At 38.0% G+C, this 20,115-nt stretch overlaps 1 protein-coding gene across 9 annotated transcripts in view; it reads left to right on the forward strand.

Moving 5' to 3' along the window:
* Positions 1–826: 826 nt before the first annotated feature.
* TYW3 (tRNA-yW synthesizing protein 3 homolog) overlaps positions 827–20,115 on the forward strand; it is a 69,495-nt gene continuing 50,206 nt past the window's right edge. For 2 of the 9 annotated variants that reach the window (XR_009552625.1, XR_009552631.1), the window contains exon 1: positions 827–1,289. Coding sequence is in view for 1 of the 9 variants with exons in the window: in XM_060202185.1 (XP_060058168.1) it covers positions 1,210–1,289; positions 9,954–10,176 (303 nt within the window). In the remaining 8 variants the exon portion in view is untranslated. Of the gene's footprint in view, positions 1,290–9,953; positions 10,529–20,115 lie in introns of those variants that run through there. The other 7 variants (XR_009552628.1, XR_009552627.1, XM_060202185.1 and 4 more) reach the window with 6 other exon arrangements.

Raw genomic sequence — 20,115 nt, forward strand, 5'->3', positions numbered from 1 at the left:
ACCCAGGTGCCACCCCCCAAAAAAAGTAATAAAATCAGAGTTTCTAGACTGTTTCCCTGATCATTAAGGCTACACAAGCTATTCAGTATCTACTGTATTTATCCTCATTTCTCACTAGCATACTTATGTTCCAACCATACAGAAGTGTGCAACTGTTTCTCCTGTAATAGCACTGATACTGTATTGTAGTTCTTTATTCAGTACTTTATAGCCTGTTCTGAAGTGTGAGCTCTTAAGAGCAGAGGCCACATTTTAATTTTATTTTATTTATAAAATGGAAACATTGACAAAATCATAGGATAAGAATGGTACAACTCCACACAATTCCCACCACCAGAACTCTGTATCCATCCCTCCCTTGATAGCTTTCCCATTCTTTAACCCTCTGGGAGTATGGACCCAAGGTCATTGTGGGAAGCAGAAGGTGGAAGGTCTGGCTTTTGTAATTGCTTCCCCGCTGAACATGGGCCTTGACAGGTTGATCCATACTCCCAGCCTGCCTCTAAGAACGGAGGCCATATTATATTCATTGTGTGTCTTCCTGTTATATATAATGCCTAGAACTTTACAGATTCCAATGAAGGTTTATTGAATTAATTTTATTTATCATAATAATAATTTTATTCTTGTCCTTAACGGATACAGTCTTTAACTTGAAACTTAGTGTTTCATCAACAGGACTTACTAAGATTAAGATTAGCAAACTTAAAACATCAACAAAGTTGCTGTTTTGTTTGTTTGTTTGTTTTAAATAGAAGAAACATGGCTTATTCTTAAAACCACACTGCTTAAGCAATGTTAAGAGACTCTGGCATTCCATCCATCTTGATTGCTCTTGAAGCTTCTTCTTAAGTTAAGGCTCATTGAGTTCTTTTCTTTAAAAAGTACGTAAAAGCTTTCTGAGCTTCAGTATGATTGAAACTGTTAAATTTATTGGATTCTACCTACTTTTCTGAAAGATAGAAAACCTTTAGAAATGATTTTATATGTGAGGTGATCTATTTAATCTGTGTTTAGCTAAATTACATCAAAATACAGGCCAAATGTTGCAGTGACATTAAACTGTTGAAACTCTGCCCTGACTAGGGCTTTTCTTCAGTTATCCTCATTGTCTCTGATAATAGGTCTTCATGCTTAATCCTCTGTCCCATATAGGCTGTCCGGAGCACACATGGCTTGGAAGTTCCACTAAGCCATAAAGGGAAATTGATGGTGACAGAAGAATATATCGACTTTGTGTTAAATATAGCAAATCAAAAAATGGAGGAAAACAAAAAGAGAATCGAAAGGTATCTTAATGAAATGTGTCCTTGTTATTCTTATATGCCTAGCTCACCTTTGAAACTTGACCACATGCCATCTTCAGTTTGTATTCCCAGCTGTTTTTCTGTTTATATCTTTATTGCCAAGAGTGGGCGGGGGGGAGTAGTCGCTGAGAGTAGGTCAGACACAATAGACATTTAGTGAAGCATAAGAAGGAAGCTTTATGGGAAGAGAGGGACACATGACTACCAGCAGATGAAACGAAATCATTTAAGTAAGAAAATTAATAGTCGCTGAGACAATAGCTGACTAAATTGAAAGCTTGCAGGAAAGAGCTCCATGTTGTCCCTAGAGGTGATCACTGGAGATTAGTTAGAATCTCCTTTTGGAGTTAATTATAACCTGGTAAGTAGTTAGCCTGTTTTATTACTCTGGTTAATTGAAAACCTAGCTCTTATCATGGATTATATCTAGACTTACTATAATGTCCAAATCAGTAGAATTATAGTGATCATTTCATAACCTTATATTTCTCTTGTTCTTAAACTTCTGTTGGGGGCCAGGTGGTGGTGCACCTGGTAAAGCGTACATACTATGAAGCTCAAGGACCTGCACAAGGATCTGAGTTTGAGCCTGTGGCTCCTTACCTGCAGGGGGAAGCTTCACAAGCAGTGAAGCAGGTCTGTAGGTGTCTAACTCTCTGTCTCTCCCCAACCCCCCCCCCCTTACTCAATTTCTCTGTATCCTATGAAATAAAGTTGGGGGGGGGGAGAGGCTTCCAGGAGCAGTGGATTCATTCGGAGTGCTAGCAGTGAGCCCTAGCAATAACCCTGGTAGTAAAAAAACAAAACAAACAAAAAAACTTTATTTTGATGGATAAGCCTTTTACATTACTTACTTACTCTTTAAACATTTTTCCTAAGTTTTTTTCAGGTGGGGATAGATAGCAAGCATCATGGTTATTCAAAGAGACTCCCTCGTGCCGGGGCTCCAAAGTCCCAGTTTCAAACCCCCCCCCCCATCCCCTGCACCACAATAAGTCAGAGCTGTGCAGTGCTCTGGTGTTTTTCTCTGTGTCATTCTCTCTGTGCATCTCTCTCAAAATTAAATAAAATGCTTTAAAAAAACTTTAAAAAATAATTTTTATATAAAGAAGAAACTGTTACATTGTCTTTCATATATGAAATTAATTTTACTGAGCTACCCTGAGCAAGATATACCTTTTTGAGTTATATAGGGAATGATGGCGATGTTGGTGTCATTTATTTATTTATTCCCTTTTATTGCCCTTGTTTTATTGTTGTGGTTATTATTGTTGTTGTTGTCATCATTGTTGGATAGGACACAGAGAAATGGAGAGAGGAGGGGAAGATACAGAGGGGGAGAGAAAGATAAACACCTGTAGACCTGCTTCACCGCCTGTGAAGCGACTCCCTTGCAGGTGGGGAGCCGGGGACTCTAACCAGGATCCTTACACCGGTCCTTGTGCTTCATGCCACGTGTGTTTAACCTGTTGCCCTACCGCCTGACTCCCCATGTTGGTGTCATTTATAATTTTCTTTTTCTCTTCTCTCCATGCTGTTGATCACCTTATAATGATTTGACTACTATCTAAATAATTGTTGTATCAGATTTTTTTTTCCCTTAGTTCTTACCTACCACTTTCTTCATCAAAGACCATTACAGTGTCTCTGTTAAGTCATTTTCCATGTCACTAATAGAATCTGACTTTAAACTACAAAGGAATTTTATGGCTTAGCTTGCCGCCTTAAAATTCTACAGTACCAGGGTCAAGTGGTGGTACACCTGGTTGAGTGCACATGCTATAATACACAAGAACCCAGGTTCAAGCCCTTAGTCCCCACCTTCAGGGGGAAAGCTTTGCAAGTGGTAAAGCAGTGCTGCAGTTGTCTCTGAATTTGTCCTTCTGTATAGCCCCTTTCCTCTTAATTTCTAACTGTCTCTATCCAATAAAGACATATATATATTTATATTTAGTACCTAGAACTCTTTTGGAAGCAGCTGCAACCAGAAGAGAGAATGATAGCAGTGTACCATACTAGAAATAAATAGGATAGGACAATGTTCCAAAGGCAAAACCGAGTTTAAATCTAGGTTCTACCACAACTTACTCAACTTTTAGCTTCGTTTTTATCTCTGTCTTAGGGAAATGTCTACCTTAAAGAACATCACTGGTATATATTGACATGCATATAATCTCCATAATGACTGTCCATCTCTGTCATGTTGTGGGTTCTTAGAATAGGAAAGACCACCATCCTTGACTCATAATAAGCCTATGATTACATCAGTGCTGCCAGCTACATTTTCTCATCATTTGAACCATCTAGTTGGCAGAATTATTTTAGTGACTATTTCTCAGTTCTCCCCTAGTAGGATGACCTGCATATATTGGAGAAAAGATAATTCATTATATACAATAGATATCTTAGGGCAGGCAATAGCCTTAAGTTTTCAGAAAACTTTGATTGAAAAAAACTGAGAGGTTGAGGTTACCTGGCTACAAGGTACTTGCATCACATTTATTTTAAATAAAGTGATGATTTCAAGTAAATACCTAAAGTATATGTAGCCACTCTCCCAGGAGACAAGACCTGAACTGTACATATATAATTGTTGGTATCATTCCAAACATTTACACGTTAAGTAGTATTCCAGTAAGACTGTTTGTTTAAACATAGGAGATAGCAAATCAGTTTCTGTTTCCTTACTTGCATTTTAACAAGATTATAAATATAGCCCAAGATCAACAAACTATACACCTGGTGAAGTTAATTGAGCCACGTTCACCAACTGTAAAATCAAATTATACTTTAAATCCATTTACTCAAAAATATGTTTTTGAGATTATAGTGTGTATGCAGTTATCAAAAGAACCATGCTCATCATATAAAATCAAGGAAAAATTAAAGAAGGGTAAAAAAATGTCTTAAGATACTGATTAGAAGATTACATGTGAATTCTAAAAGGTGAGCAAATTAGGAAGTTCCTTTGGAAACATCTGTACAGTCAGCCAAATGAGTGAGTTAGCCTCTTGATATTGAAAAGAGAAAAATAAATAAATAAATAATGTAGAGGTGATGAGTTCTGCAATCAACTGAAATTGGATTGCCATAGGACGGAAGTTTCACAAAAGATGAAGTCCTAGGAGTAGGATTTCAATAAGAATTAATCTAGAAATGTCAAAATCAAAGTTAATGTAAAATAATGTTAATATACAAAGTTCTTTTTTGTGAAGAACAGTTTCCAAGTCTACTTGTTACTGTGAAGAGCAGAGTAATTTCATACAAGATGATTTTGTGCTGAAAAAAGTCTGAAACTCAACTTCTAATTATTCAAGGAATAATTATACCTTTTAACATAGGGATTGACATGGGTTGAAGCAATTCATTGGGTTATGAATAGAATGGAATCAACCACATCCTTTTCACTAATTCTAAGAAAATGTAAAAAAAAAAAAAAAAAAATTTCATGTTTCGTTGTTAAGAATAAAGTGAATTGAGGAGAAAAGGTAAATGAAAAGATTGCTAATACTTGGGTTTTTTTGTGTGTGGTTTTACAAAACATAAACTCACCATTTGTAGGTGTACATTCAGTGGCATTATATTCACATTGTTATCTACTCTCACTATCTCCACTCTCTATCTCTGAAACTTTTTCATTATCCTAAACTAAAACTCATATAGATAGTAACTCCTCATTTACAGACTCTCAGTCCCTGATAGGCACTATTCTGTTTTTTATCTTTATGAATTTTATTGTACTAAGTATTTCATATAAGTAAAATAATAAACTGGTCATTTGTGACACCTTTATTTCACTTACCAAGATGTCTTCTTCAAGGTCCATTGGTATTACAGAATATATGGGAATTTCATCTCTTTTTAAGGATGAATAATACCCACTATATTTATATATCATATTTTGTTGACCTTGTTCATCTGTCAGTGAACATTCAAGTCCTGAATAATGCTGCCATGAACATGAATATACAAATATCTGTTTCAGTCCCTGTTTTTATTTCCTTTAGCTATATACCCAGAATTGGAATTGATGAGTCATGATAATTCTCTGTAATTTTTAGGGTAACTACCATACTGATTTCCATAGAAACGATGCTGTATTACACTCCAACCACAGACAAAAGGGTTTCCTTTTTTTTTTTTTTTTCAATATCCTTATCAACCCTTGTTGTCTTTTAAGGTATTTTTTGTTGTTGCTCTTGTTTTTGTTTAATAATCCACTTCCCCAGGTGTAGATGATATTGTATCATGGCTTTGATTGGCCTTTCTTTTTTTCATGTACTTCCGGTAAGAATTTCTGTTCTGGGAGTCGGGTGGTAGCGCAGAGGGTTAAGGGCACATGGTGCAAAGCGCAAGGACCAGCGTAAGGATCCGGGTTCGAGCCCCCGGCTCCCCACCTGCATGGGAGTCACATCACAAGCAATGAAGCTGGTCTGCAGGTGTCAAAATAAATTAAATAAAAGAATTTCTATTCCTTGACAATACTGCCTTTCTTCCTTGCAGCGCTTTCCTGATGAATGCCTCTTACTCTGTTTGTTAGCATTCTGTCTCTGGCCCAGGCTTTCATCTACTTTCCCAGATACTGGTAGTGCTTTCATATTTCTCCTGTTTTGGGCCTAAGGACACTAGTCCATTATATACTAAAGATCAGAGAAGTAAAGAATAATGGAGTGTAATGGGATATCCATTCTTTTTTTTTTTCCCCTCCCATAATTTCTGACCCATTAGAATGAAACACCTTCCCCAAGATTCCATTCATCTATGCATTTAGACGGGATTGTTTTCCAAGGAACATTTTCATGATCTCAACCAAGTGTCCTACTTCTTAATCTTCTCTATGAAATGTTGTGTGACGCTTCCCAGCGTCACATCTCTGTGAAATGTTGTGTGACTGCTTGAGCTCCTTGAGAGCGCAGACTGCATTTCTTTTTTTTATTATTGTTATTATTTGTTATTGGATAGAGACAGAGAGAAATTGAAAGAGAAGGGGGAGACAGAGAGGAAGAGAGACAGACACCTGCAGACATGCTTCAACACCTGTGAAGTGACTCCCCTCCAGGTGGGGAGCCAGGGCTCGAACCAGGATCCTTACTCCGGTCCTTGCACTTTGCGCCACGTGCGCTTAACCCACTGTGCTACCGCCTGACTCCCTGCAGACCGCATTTCTTATCTCTGGCTCCAGCACCCACCACAGGCCCTGTCCCACCTATTTTAGAGTTAAAATGCTAGTGATTAGTGAGTTAAAGATCCAATTTTACCCATGTGAGAATAATCCCTGATATTTGTAAACCTGAAAGAATATGAAATTGTCCCTAGGTTTTAAGTGTAGGTTCTTATTTCAGTAGTCAAATAAATACCAACCTTTTATTGCAAGTGGTCCTCCAATTGACTTAAAAAAAACAAGAATTCATTTTCCCAAGGCTGGCCTGAAAAGTTCTCTCTTCAAATAACTAAGTATACCCTACCCTTTGACATGATAGTCTTGACTACAGAAGCAGAAAAACTAATTCTAATTTTCTTTTGAGGGAGAAAGAAAAAATTGCCTGAGCGTATGTTTCTTTTTACTCTTTAAGCTCTCTTTGTTGCTTGTGAGGGCCGATAAATTAATATTTGAGAATTGAGCATTAGGATGCTGTGTAAATGGGTCATAGTATGAATGGGAAACATCTAAGTGGAAAACAAATGTCTGACTTATTGAGCAAGACAGTGTCCCAAAGAACTTTTAAATGTCCCTTTTAAAAAGGAGAAAATATTTTGAAGTTTCTTTGCAACTTTTAAATAAAAATGTGTTTGTTCCATTTTACAACATAGCTGACTTGACACCCCCAAGCATGCAGTTTTAAAGTCTTAGTTTCTTTAATGGAAGATTAAAGCAAGACACATGTCCCTCTTTATCTCTTTATGTGACTAACAAGACTCAAAAGGAATGCTATGTTTATTAGTGTCTTTGTTAGGTGGGAAACACATTTAAGTAAAGACTTAAAGAAAATATTAAGTAATATTATTATGGAACAAAGTCTTACTGTTTTGCAAATACTTTTTATAAGAAACTATTTATTCCCTTTTGTTGCCCTTATTTTATTGTTGAAGTTGTTGTTATTAATGTTGCTGTTGGATAGGACAGAGAGAAATGGAGAGAGGGGAAGACAGAGGGGGGGAGAGGAAGATAGACACCTGCAAACCTGCTTCACTGCCTGTGCCTGTGAAGCGACTACCCTGCAGGTGGGGGGCCAGGGGCTCGAACCGGGATCCTTATGCCAGTCCTTGTGCTTTGTGCCACCTGTGCTTAACCTGCTGCGCTACCGCCCTACTCCCCTCAAATCCCTTTTTTAAAAAAAGAAAATATATGAGCTATATATTAGATTTTCCTTTTAATATACCTTCCTCTTTGAGGTTGTTTTTTCTATACCTCCTTCCTTAAGACTGACTAAATCATTAAATATTTATTAAGCACCTACTGTGTGTCATGTATTTTGCTAGATATCGAGGTGAATAGTGTTAAGTTCTTGAAATATGAGCAGGATACAGAGCAATCCTGTTAGGGATGTATCAGAATTATTTGGGAATAGATGACTGTCTAGTTTTGTGAGGGATGGGGTTTGTTTGTTTTTTAAATAGTTCTGGAGCCTTTGCAAGGAGAACTTGATCTCTTCATTGAATTAAAAGAATTAATCTTATCCAAATAGTAATCTATTATACAGATATCAGAAATTGCTTGCTATCTTTTCCCATTGTAAGAATCTCCACAATGGCAAGGGGTTATTAACTTTCAGATCATTATAACATGAGGTGTAGCGTAATACATATTTATCATTTTTTTTTTTGGTTAGTAATTATTATTTATTTGGTATATTTCTACTATGTGTTAAGACACGGCAGAAAACAAGATAGTTGGGGTCCTGGGTCTCATCAGTTTTTATTGTTAAAAAAAAAAAGAAGAAGAAAACAGGCTGGATGGTGGCACACCTGGTTGTGGACACATGATACAATGTGCAAGGACCCTGGTTCAAGCCCCTAGTCCCCACCTGCAGGGGGAAAGCTTTGCAGGTGGTGAAGCAGTGCTGCAGGTGTCTATTTCCCCCTACCCTCGATTTCTGGCTGTCTCTATCCACTATTTAAAAATAATAATAATGAATTTTTAGAAAGATGTACTAATTTAACAAAAAAAAAAAGAAAGGGAAAGCCATTATGAAAACTTACTCTGGACATTGAGTTGGATGTGTGTGTTTAGAGGGAGGGAGAGAGGAGAGAGATTCCTGACAATCTCCCTAGGTACAAGATAATATCTGAGTTTTATGAATGAAGAGTTAACGACATGGAGAGGTTGGTATTAGCCAACCTGTTCCCTCGTGTAACACTGGTGCAAAGTGTGTCGTGCATCCCTGCCGCCTCCCAGCAAATAATGAACCCAGTTGTGTCAGGTTGTCAAGTCAAGTATTAGTGTGAGGAGATGAAGCCTGGTTTTCAGGGGAACAATTTACAGTCACAATTAGCACTCAAGCTCTAGTATAAAAATTAGTAGAGGAACATTTTGTACTTTATTTGCAAATTGTTCATTTTCACTTATAATTGTAAAGCATAGTTTTGACAGTACTATTCAATGTTTTGGTGTTATAGTCTCAAGTACTACTGTTAGAAGCATTTTGAGGGAAGGGGGCATCTATTCCAGAAAACAGGTAGTATTTACAAAAATAGAGGAGTGTTTATACCCTTTTGCTATGTAGTTAGATTGTTGCATGTCTATCATAAAGAAGTAAGTGAAGATCAGATCCTGTTATTTTCTTTCTTTTTAAATTATTACTATGGATTTATAGAATGCTAAGATTTCAGGAGTACAGCTTCACATCTTTGTGCATGTATGTGCAGTTCGTACAATTCACCACACCGACCACCAACTTCCTGTGCTCCTCCGTCTACTCCCATCTATTCATTCACTCCCCTCTTTTTCCCTTTTTTTTTTTAAATTATTAACAGAAGCCTACTCAGCCAAAGCTAATTGGTGGTATGGGGGATTGAACCTGTGACCTCGGAGCCTCAAGCATGGTCTTGAAATAGCATAACCACTATGCTATTTCAAATACACTGCCCAACTATTATTATTATTTCCTTTATTTCACAAGGAAGACAGGAGAAACCAGAATACCACTTTGATGCATGCAGTGCTGGGAATCAAACTCGGGGCCTTATGCTTCTGAGTCCAGGATCCTACCACCTCTCATTTTGCTTTATTTATTTAACATTTTCATGGCTTTGTTGTTGTTGTTGTTTCTTTGTTGTAGGCACCAAACTGTTCTCCACTGAAGTGTTTGTAGTCCTGTCGCTAGTGTACCATCATTTCTTTTTCTCCACATTGCCAGCATTACATCCTGTTATTTTCAGATATGTTTACCGCCCTGCCACTTGTATTTGGACCAGAGCACTTTTCAGCTCTGGCTGGGGAGTGGTTCTGGAGACCAAACACAGGGCCTCTCACATACAAATCCTAATCTGCCATAAAAACACAAAACATATTACTTCTTGGACATGTTTTATATTTTAAAATTTAATATGAGACTGTCAAATTGATATGATTTAGGAGTTATACATATATTTTTGTCTGTTTGGAAATACACAGATGTAAGTAACAGTAGTACTACTTCTTCACAGGTTTTACACCTGCCTGCAGCATGCTTTGGAAAGAGAAGCTATAACTAATGCACACTCCAAAGAGAAAGTCACAGAGAAAAGTAATTCATCATATAAGAAAAAAAGAAAAACAGAAAGAATACCTGGAAGATATATTATGGCAGAAAGTGATAAAGAAGGTGAAAATGATAATGATGACCCAGGAATCAGTGTAACAATCTTTCCCAATATTACAGACATTTGATTCTTAAGTGTCTTGGTAGAAACCTAATGGATGTTTATAAAACTGCTCTTTATAAGAGTATTTTTAGTTTATTGACTTTATCAGCCATGCAGAAAAACGAGATCTTTCTCTGTCTTTTAGAGAAACCCATCTTTAAAAAAATAATAGTGTATGTATATAGTATTTAAGCATTAAATACCATATTTTAGTCACTTTTTTTTTTGTAAAAATAACATGGTGATGAAAGATGGTATAATGACTAAGGTGTCGGACTCTGAACAAATGTTTTGAGTATGATACTAGACATAACATGTCCTAGAGTGGTGCTCTGTTCCTTTCTCCATCTCATTAATAAATCTTTTTTAAAAAGTGATTTCAGTTCCTTTCTTACAGTTTCAGTATCTGAATTCTGCCAAACAGGAACTATAGTATCCATTTATGAAAGCCTCACCATCAAAAATATTTGCATAAAATGTATATAGTAGTCATTCTTAATTTTGAAATCTCCAACATTTAAAGGAAGGTAAGAATACTGATCCTAGAACCTCTTACAGAAAAGTCTTGTGTGCTAGCACTCTGCTGTCTCCTTGGCTCTTGTTGGGACTTCCTCGTGACATTTGTGAGTTACAAAAACCAGGCCAGCAGATAGTTGACCTGGATAATGTTCCTGCTTTGTCAGGCACATGAGCCTGGTTTGAGCCACCCCTCTTGCCCCACCACACACACACTTTCTCTCAAACACACATTACAGAAGGAAGTCAGTGCTGTTGTATCTTTCTGTCTCTTGCTGTTTTTTATTTCATTTATTTATTTTTTAATTTGTATTTATAAAAAGGAAACACTGACAACACAATTCCCACCACCAGAACTCCGTATCCCATCCCTTCCCCAATAGCTTTTCTATTGCTTTTTTTTTTTAATTTTTACTAATTTATAAAAAGGAAACACTGACAAAACCATAGGATAAGAGAGGTACAATTCCACACAGTTCCCACCACCAGAACTCAGTATCCCATCCCCTCCCCTGATAGCTTTCCTATTCTTTATCTCTCTGGGAGCATGGACCCAGGGTCATTATGGGCGTTGGCAGGTCAATCCATACTTCCAGCCTGTCTCTCTTGTTCCCTCGTGGGGCAGGGCTCTGGGGAAGCGGGGCTCCAGGGCACATTGGTAGGGTCGTCTGCCCAGGGAAGTCCAGTTGACCTCATGTTAGCATCTGGAACCTGGTGGCTGATTTTTTTTCTCTTTTGCCCTTGTTTATCATCATTGTTATTGCTATCGTTGTTGGATAGGGCAGAGAGAAATCGAGAGAGATGGGGAAGACAGATAGACAACTGCAGACCTGCTTCACCGCCTGTGAAGTGACCTCCTGCAGGATTGGTATCCTTACACCAGTCCTTGTGCTTCACACCATGTGTGCTTAGCCTGCTTCGCCACTGCCCAGCCCCCTCTTGCTGTCTTTCTATCTGAAAAAAGCCTGGAGCAGTGAGACCCTAGTGACAAGACACTTAGTTGCAGAGATTCTTGTCCCATCCAGCTTCCTCTTGTCACTTTTTAAAGTTTTATATACAATGTACAAAAGTTTTAGTTGCACCCAGTAGAAGGAATAAGTATATTTACTTTCCCAGAATTGAATGTCTTGTACAGTTTGAAAAGTATTGATACCACTTTGGAGGATTGAGAACACCTTTGAACCCATCCAAATAGCCATGAGCATCTTTATCTTGCAGCCCTCCCCTAGTACCCTCCCATTTCCATATGTGTGGCACACCTGGTTAAATGGATATATTACAGTGAGTAAGGACCTAGAGTTCAAGTCCTCCTGGGTGCTGAAGCAGTACTGTTGGTGTCTCTGTCTCCTCCTCCCCACTCAACTTCTCTCTATCTCTACCCAATAATAAAAAAATTAAAATATTAAAAAAAACTTAGCTGCTTATAAGAGATAACCTTGTATGTGCAATGGCCATCTACAAAAGGGGAATATAATACCCATTTAAGAGAAGATAAGGAGCCAGGAAGTGGTTTGCCCTGATCCATGCAGATATTAACATGTGCAAAGACCCAGGTTGAAGTTCCCAGCACCCACCTGCAGGGGGGAAAAGCTTGAATAGTGTCTCTCCTCTTCCCCTTTCAACTTCTTTCTGCTTCTATACAATTAAAAATAAATAGAATTAAACTATAGTTTTTATAAAGCTTAACAGGAATAGTTTCATAAATGACAACAGAGGGTCGGACAGTAGCGCAGCGGGTTAAGCGTAGGTAGCGCAGAGTGCAAAGACCGGGGTAAGGATCCCAGTTGGAGCCCCTGGCTCCACCTCTCTGTCTTCCCCTCCTCTCTCCATTTCTCTCTGTCCTATGCAACATTGATGACATCAATAATTAAAAAAAAAAATGACAATATTGTATTTTTAACAATGTGTAAGGGAAGGTCAGAGTTTACTTAATATTACCATGAAGATTAATGAGTTTTTTTTCCATGCCTGTGACAGGAACTTCACCTGGATTTTGTCATGTTTTTATCATTGTCTTAGATATTTCTCCTAGGAGCACTCGCTAAGTAACTATTTGTACTGGAGGTTGTCTTCTGCAACAGCCTGACTTAACTAAGATAAGTATTGATACTGTTTTAGATTGATAAGTGATGGCAAAGACTTCTTTTTATAGTTTTTTTATTATTATTTATTTTTATTTAAGAAAGGTTAAATTAACAAAACCATAGGATAGGAGGGGTACAACTACACACAATTCCCACCACCCAATCTCCATATCCCACCCCCTCCCCTGATAGCTTTCCCATTCTCTATCCCTCTGGGAGCATGGACCCAGGGTCATTGTGGGTTGCAGAAGGTGGAAGCTCTGGCTTCTGTAATTGCATCCCCGCGGAACATGGGCGTTGACTGGTAGGTCCATACTCCCAGTCTGCCTCTCTCTTTCCCTAGTAGGGTGGGGCTCTGGGGAAGCTGAGCTCCAGGACACATTGGTGGGGTCTTCATTCCAGGAAAACCTGGCCAGCATCCTGATGGCATCTGGAACCTGGTGGCTGAAAAGAGAGTTAACATACAAAGCCAAACAAATTATTGAGCAATCATGGACACAAAGCTTGGAATAGTGGAGAGGAAGTGTTAGGGGGGGTACTCACTGCAAACTCTAGTGTACTTCTGCTTTCAGGTATATATTTTGCAGTAGTTTATGGGTACGTATGAACATATGCTCTCTCTCACAGAAACTGGTGTATATCTAGGTTTTGGGACTTTGTTAGAAAGTGAACCACCTGGGATGGAATTAGAGTATACTATGAAAGGAAAGGTCTCACCCAAGTAATGAAACTGAAGGGTTGTCATTCCACACCTGAAGTCTCTGGACACAGTCTGAGCTGAAGTATGTTGGGCAATTGTTGTGTTGATTAGGTTGCGATCAGCAGATGCAATATTATTTGATATGGATTGGGAGAAGCATACGGGAAAGTGGGCCCTATCCAAAGGTTCCAGGACTGGGGGAAGTAGAGGCTCTATAGTGGAGATGTGAGGTTCCTGCTGTCTTAGGGTTCAAAAAGATAATCGATAGTTAATGTTATCATCACATTAATTGGTAATTGGGTTAACTTTGAAAAGTCCTTTTATTAGGATTTGCTGTATAGTACCCAGTATCTTGTATATAGCTTTGCTATTGGTTGCTTCTGATCTACTTGGTCTAGGCTTTTGAGAGAGTCCGCATATCAAATACACAGCCAATATATTAAAAAGACTCAGTCTGTGTTTTAAAAACTTCAAGACATACAATTAATTTTCCCCCTCTCATATTAATTAACTAATGATTTATATGACTACATTTTATTAGGAGTATACATAAACACCATTCCCACCACCCAAAGACTGTGACCCATCCCTTCCACCCACTCCCACCCCCCACTGGCCCAGGAAGTTGCATGTCTACCCCTCACCACAGGGTTTTTAATTTGGTGCCCTACTTACAATTTGGTCAGGTCCTGCTTTTAGTTTCCCTTTCAGATCTTCTTAGTCAACTTCTGTTGATGAGTGGGATCATCCCATACTCATCTTTATCTTTCTGACTTAGCTCACTTAACATAATTCCTTCTAGCTCTGTCCAAGATGGGTCAGAGAAGGTGGGTTCATTGTTCTTGATAGCTGCATATTATTCCATTGTGTATATACACCACAGCTTTATCAGCCACTCATCTGTTGTTGGGCACCTGGGTTGCTTCCAGGTTTTAGCTATTATGGATTGTGCTGCTATGAACATAGGAGTACACACCTCTTTTTGGTTGGGTGTTATGGAGTCCTTGGGGTATAACCCCAGGAGAGGAATTACTGGATCATATGGAAGGTCCATGTGTAGCCTTGTGAGAGTTCTCCAGACTGCTCTTCACAGAGGCTGTACCAATTTACATTCCCACCAGCAATGTAAAAGGTTTCCTCTGTCCCCATAGCCTCTCTAGCATTTGTTGCTGCTATCCTTGTTGATGTATGCCATTTTTACAGGAGTGAGATGGTATCTTAGTGTTGTCTAATATGCATATCTCTGACAATCAGTGACCTAGAGCAGTTTTTCGTTTGTTTGTTAGCCTTTTGGATCTCCTCTGAGGTGAATGTTTTGTTCATATACTCTGCCCATTTTTGGATGGGGTCATTTGCTTTTTTGGTGCTAAGTTTGTTGAGCTCTTTATATATTTTGGTGATTAGTTTCTTGTCTGATGTATGGCATGTGAAGATCTTCTCCCATTCTGTGAGGGGTCTCTTTGTTTGTTTAATAGTTTCTTTGGATGTGCAGAAGCTTTTCAGTTTGATGTAGTCCTATTGGTTTGTTTCTGCTTTAGTCTTCCTTGCAACTGGGTTTGATTCATCAAAGATGTCCTTGAGGTGTAGGTGAGAAACTGTTTTACCAGTGTTTTCCTCTAAGTATTTGATTATTTCGGGCTGACATCCAGGACTTTGATCCATTTGGAGTTGATTTTTGTTTCTGGTGAGATAAAGTGGTTCAATTTCATTCTTCTGCATGTTACAACCCAGTTTTCCCAGCACCATTTATTGAAGAGAGCCTCCTTCCATTTAATCCTTTGGGCCTCCTTATCAAAGATTAGATGTCCATAGGTGTGGTGATTTATTTCTGGGCTTTCAATTCTGTTCCATAGGTCTGTGTGCCTATTTTTTTCCAATAACATGCTGTTTTGATGATGATGGCTTTATAATATAGTTTGAGATCTGGGAGTGTGATGCCTCCATTTCTGTTTCTTTTCCTCAAGATGGTTTTGGCAATTCTAGGTGTTTTCAGTCAGACACAGGATGAGTTAGAGAAAACTAAGAAAGAGGTGAAAAAGCTCAAAAAGAGATTGAGAGACACTGAAAACAACAACAGAGACATATGGGATGATCTCAAAAGAAGTAACATTCGTATAATTGGCCTGCCAGAGGAAGAAAGAGAGGAAGGGAAGGAAACATTCTAGAAGAAATAATAGAAGAAAACTTCCCAGACCTGAATAACAGAAAGGACATCAAGATTCAAGAGTCCCAGAGAGTACCAAACAGAATCAACCCTGACCTGAGGACACCAAGACACATCATAGTCACAATGAGAAGGAGTAAGGATAAAGAAGGATCCTAAAGGCTGCAAGAGAGAAACAAAAAGTCACATACAGGGGAAAACCCATAAGATTATCTGCAGACTTCTCCACTCAAACTCTAAACCCCAGAAGAGAATGGCAAGATATCTATCGAGCCCTGAATGAAAAAGGGTTTCAACCAAGGATAATATATCCTGCTAGACTTTCATTCAAACTAGATGGAGGGATCAAAACCTTCTTAGACAAACAACAGTTAAAGGAGGCAACCATCACCAAACCAGCCCTGAAAGAGGTTCTAAAAGACCTCTTATAAACAAGAACATCACTATAATACTTGCAATATATTAGAGCAAACAAAATTTTTTTTGAACAATGGCACTACAATACATTAAATCCATAATATCAATAAATGTCAATGGCTTAAACTCACTCATCAAAAGGCACAGAGTGGGGGGATGGATCATAAAACATAACCCAACCATATGCTGCTTGCAAGAATCCCATCTGTCACATCAAGATAAACACAGACTTAAAGTGAAAGGATGGAAAACTATCATACAGGCTAACGGACCACAAAAAGGGCAGGAACAGCCATTCTCATCTCAGACACAATAGATTTTAAATTAAATAAAGTAATGAAAGATAGGCAATGACATTACATAATTATTAGAGGTCAATCAGCCAAGAAGACTTAACAATTATTAACATCTATGCACCCAATGAGGGACCATCTAAATACGTCAAGCACTTACTGAAAGAATTTCAAAAATACATCAATAGTAATACAATAATAGTGGGAGACTTCAATACCCCACTTGCACACTTAAACAGATCAACAAAGCAGAGAATCAACAAAGATACAAGAGAATTGAAAGAAGAGATTGACAGACTAGACCTCTTGGACATTTTCAGAGTCCTTCACCCCAAAAGACTGGAATACACCTTCTTTTCAAATCCACATACTCAAGGATAGACCACGTTAGGCCACAAAGACAGCATCAATAAATTCAAGAGCATCAAATTCATCCCAAGTATCTTTTCAGACTGCAGTGGAGTAAAATTAACATTTAACAACAAACAGAAAATTATTAAATGTCACAGAATTTGGAAACTAAACAACATAATCCTTAAGAACCACTGGGTCAGAGACTCACTCAAGCAGGAAATTCAAATGTTCCTGGAAACAAATGAAAATGAAGACACAACCTATCAAAATATTTGGGACACAGCTAAAGCAGTACTGAGAGGGAAACTTATAGCCATACAATCACATATTAAACACCAGGAAAAAGCTCAAATGAACAACTTACTGCACACCTCAAGGACTTAGAGGAAGAGGAACAAAGGAACCCGAAAGCTACCAGGAGGACAGAAATCATTAAAGTTAGAGCAGAAATAAACAACATCGAAAATAAAAGAACCATATAAAACATCAATGAAGCCAAATGTTGGTTCTTTAAAAGATTAAACAAAATTGACAAACCCCTAGTCAGACTCACCAAACAAAAAAGAGAGAAGACTCAAATTAATAGAACTGTAAATGATGGAGGAGATATCACAACTGACAGCACAGAAATCCAGAGAATCATGTGAAACTTCTATGAAGAATTATACGCCACCAAGCTAGAGAATCTGGAAGAAATGGAACAATTCCTAGAAACATATGCCCTTCCAAAACTGAACCAAGAAGAACTTCAAAATCTAAATGCACCAATCACAGACAAAGAAATTGAAACCATTATTAAGAATCTCCCCAACAACAAAAGTCCTGGACCAGATGGCTTCACAAACGAATTCTATAAAACTTTCAGGAAACAATTAGTACCCATACTTCTTAAGCTTTTCCATAAGATTGAAGAAACAGGAATACTCCCTTCCACCTTCTATGAAGCCAACATCACCCTGATACAAAAAGCTGATAGGGACAGAACAAAAAAGGAAAACTACAGACCAATATCTCTGATGAACATAGATGCCAAAATATTAAACAAGATCTTGGCCAACCGAATACAGCAGCATATCAAAAAGATTGTTCATCATGACCAAGTGGGATTCATCCCAGGAATGCAAGGCTGGTTCAACATCCGTAAGTCAATGTCATTCACCACATCAATAAAAGCAAAGTCAAAAACCACATGATTATCTCAATAGATGCAGAGAAAGCCTTTGACAAAATCCAACATCCATTCATGCTCAAAACTCTACAAAAATATGGGAATAGATGGGAAATTCCTCAAGATAGTGGAGTCTATATATAGCAAACCTACAGCCAACATCATACTCAATGGACAGAAGCTGAAAGCATTCCCCCTCAGATCGGGGACTAGACAGGGATGTCCACTGTCACCGTTACTCTTCAACATAGTATTGGAAGTTCTTGCCATAGCAATCAGGCAAGAGAAAGAAATCAAAGGAATACAGATTGGAAGGGAAGAAGTCAAGCTCTCACTATTTGCAGATGATATGATAGTATACATAGAAAAACCTAAAGAATCCAGCAGAAAACTACTGGAAGTTATTAGGCAATATAGCAAGGTATCAGGCTACAAAATCAATGTACAAAAATTGGTGGCATTTCTTTATGTGAACACAATCTGAAGAAGACATCCAGAAATCACTCCCATTTACTGTTTCAGCAAAATCAATCAAATGCCTAGGAATAAAGTTGACCAAAGAAGTGAAAGACTTGTATACTGAAAACTATGAGTCGCTACTCAAGGAAATAGAAACTGATACCAAGAAATGGAAAGATATCCCATTCTCATGGATTGGAAGAATAAATATCAAAATGAATATTCTCCCCAGAGCCATATACAGATTTAATGCAATACCTGTCAAAGTTCCATCAACCTTTAACAGAATAGAACAAACACTACAATCATTTATCTGGAACCTGAAAAGTTTTTTTTTTAAAACATGAATTTGATCCCATGTGGTGCCAGGGATCGAACAGGCAACCTCAGCATTCATGTTCTGTGCTTAAGCAGCTGAGCCACCTTCCAGACCATCTTTATTTTCTTTTGTTTTACTTACTTATTTATTTATTTATTTTACCTCCAAGACTATCACTGGGCTCTATGCCTGCATGACAAATTCACTTCTCCTGGTGTCCTTTTTAGTTGTTTGGGTTTTTTTGTTTGTTTGCTTATTTGTTTGTTTGTTTTTGGAGAGAAACAAACTTAGAGGGAAGGGAGAAGGAAAGAAATACCTGTAGCACAGCTTCACTTATGAAGCTTCTTCCATATGATTGGAGGCCAGGGACTTAAACCCAGGTCCTTGTACACAGTAGCATGTACATCTTACTGGGAGTTCCACCACTCAGGCCCCATTTTAAAGAACTAATGTCTTAATATGCTAGAAATAGCATCATTGACAGTGATTTACAGTTATGTAAACATGATGCAGATAAATTGATCTGAGGTATATAATTTTTCTTTTATGTGTTGTGTAAACAATTGGGGGGGTTCACTTCTATAATATGAGATCTGTATGTTACAAGTTGAACTATTTCTGACCAAGGGTCAGAACAGATGCTGCTATAACAACTTAGAAGTGGGAATATTTGACTCTAGATGAGGGAGTACTAGAAGAAAATAGCATTAGTTTCTCATAAATAACAGGAAACAGCATAATGATGATGCAAAAGACTTTCATGCCTGAAACTCTGGGGTCACATGTTCAATCTTCAGCACCACCATAAGCCAGAATTAAGCAATGCTTTAATCTCTCTGTATCTCTATTTCATTTAAATAATGCGCGCACACACACAGACACACACACACACCAGGAAGCCAAGTAACTGCAGAAATAGAAGCTCTTGTCAACAGAATATAATTGGGAAAACAATAGAAAAATCAATTAATGCAGTGGTGTCATAAATTCTGGAAGAGCCAAAATGTAACATATGATATGATGTCAATGACCATGTAATCAAACAGAGAAATAGACCTGTGTTTCCTAAATATGGTATCAGAACTGACTAGATTGAACCTGGGACCTTGGAGTCTCAAGCATGAAAGTCTTTGCACATTAACTTTATGCTATCCCCCAGCTTGAGGATTTTTTTAATGAAGAAAAACTAAAAAATAAATAAATTAGGGCTGCAGAATTTATCACTGGATAGTGTGTTGCTTTGTCACATACCAAAAAAAAAAAAAAAATCAAAAAGTAACAAGATCAAGTATGGAAATGTACCTGTGACATGGATGATGGATATACATTACAGGAAGGTACCCAGGAACTTCCAGTATACTAGTCATTTAAATCACTACCCTTATCCTTAGGTCTGCAGTTATTAGAGGAAATAGCAGCCTATGCACCTGTGTAAATTGAAAGTCTACAGTGTCCAGAAGGGGCTGTTCTCCACTGATGCTAACATAAAG

Source organism: Erinaceus europaeus, chromosome 11 (genome assembly GCF_950295315.1).
Source record: "Erinaceus europaeus chromosome 11, mEriEur2.1, whole genome shotgun sequence".
NCBI lineage: Eukaryota > Metazoa > Chordata > Mammalia > Eulipotyphla > Erinaceidae > Erinaceus > Erinaceus europaeus.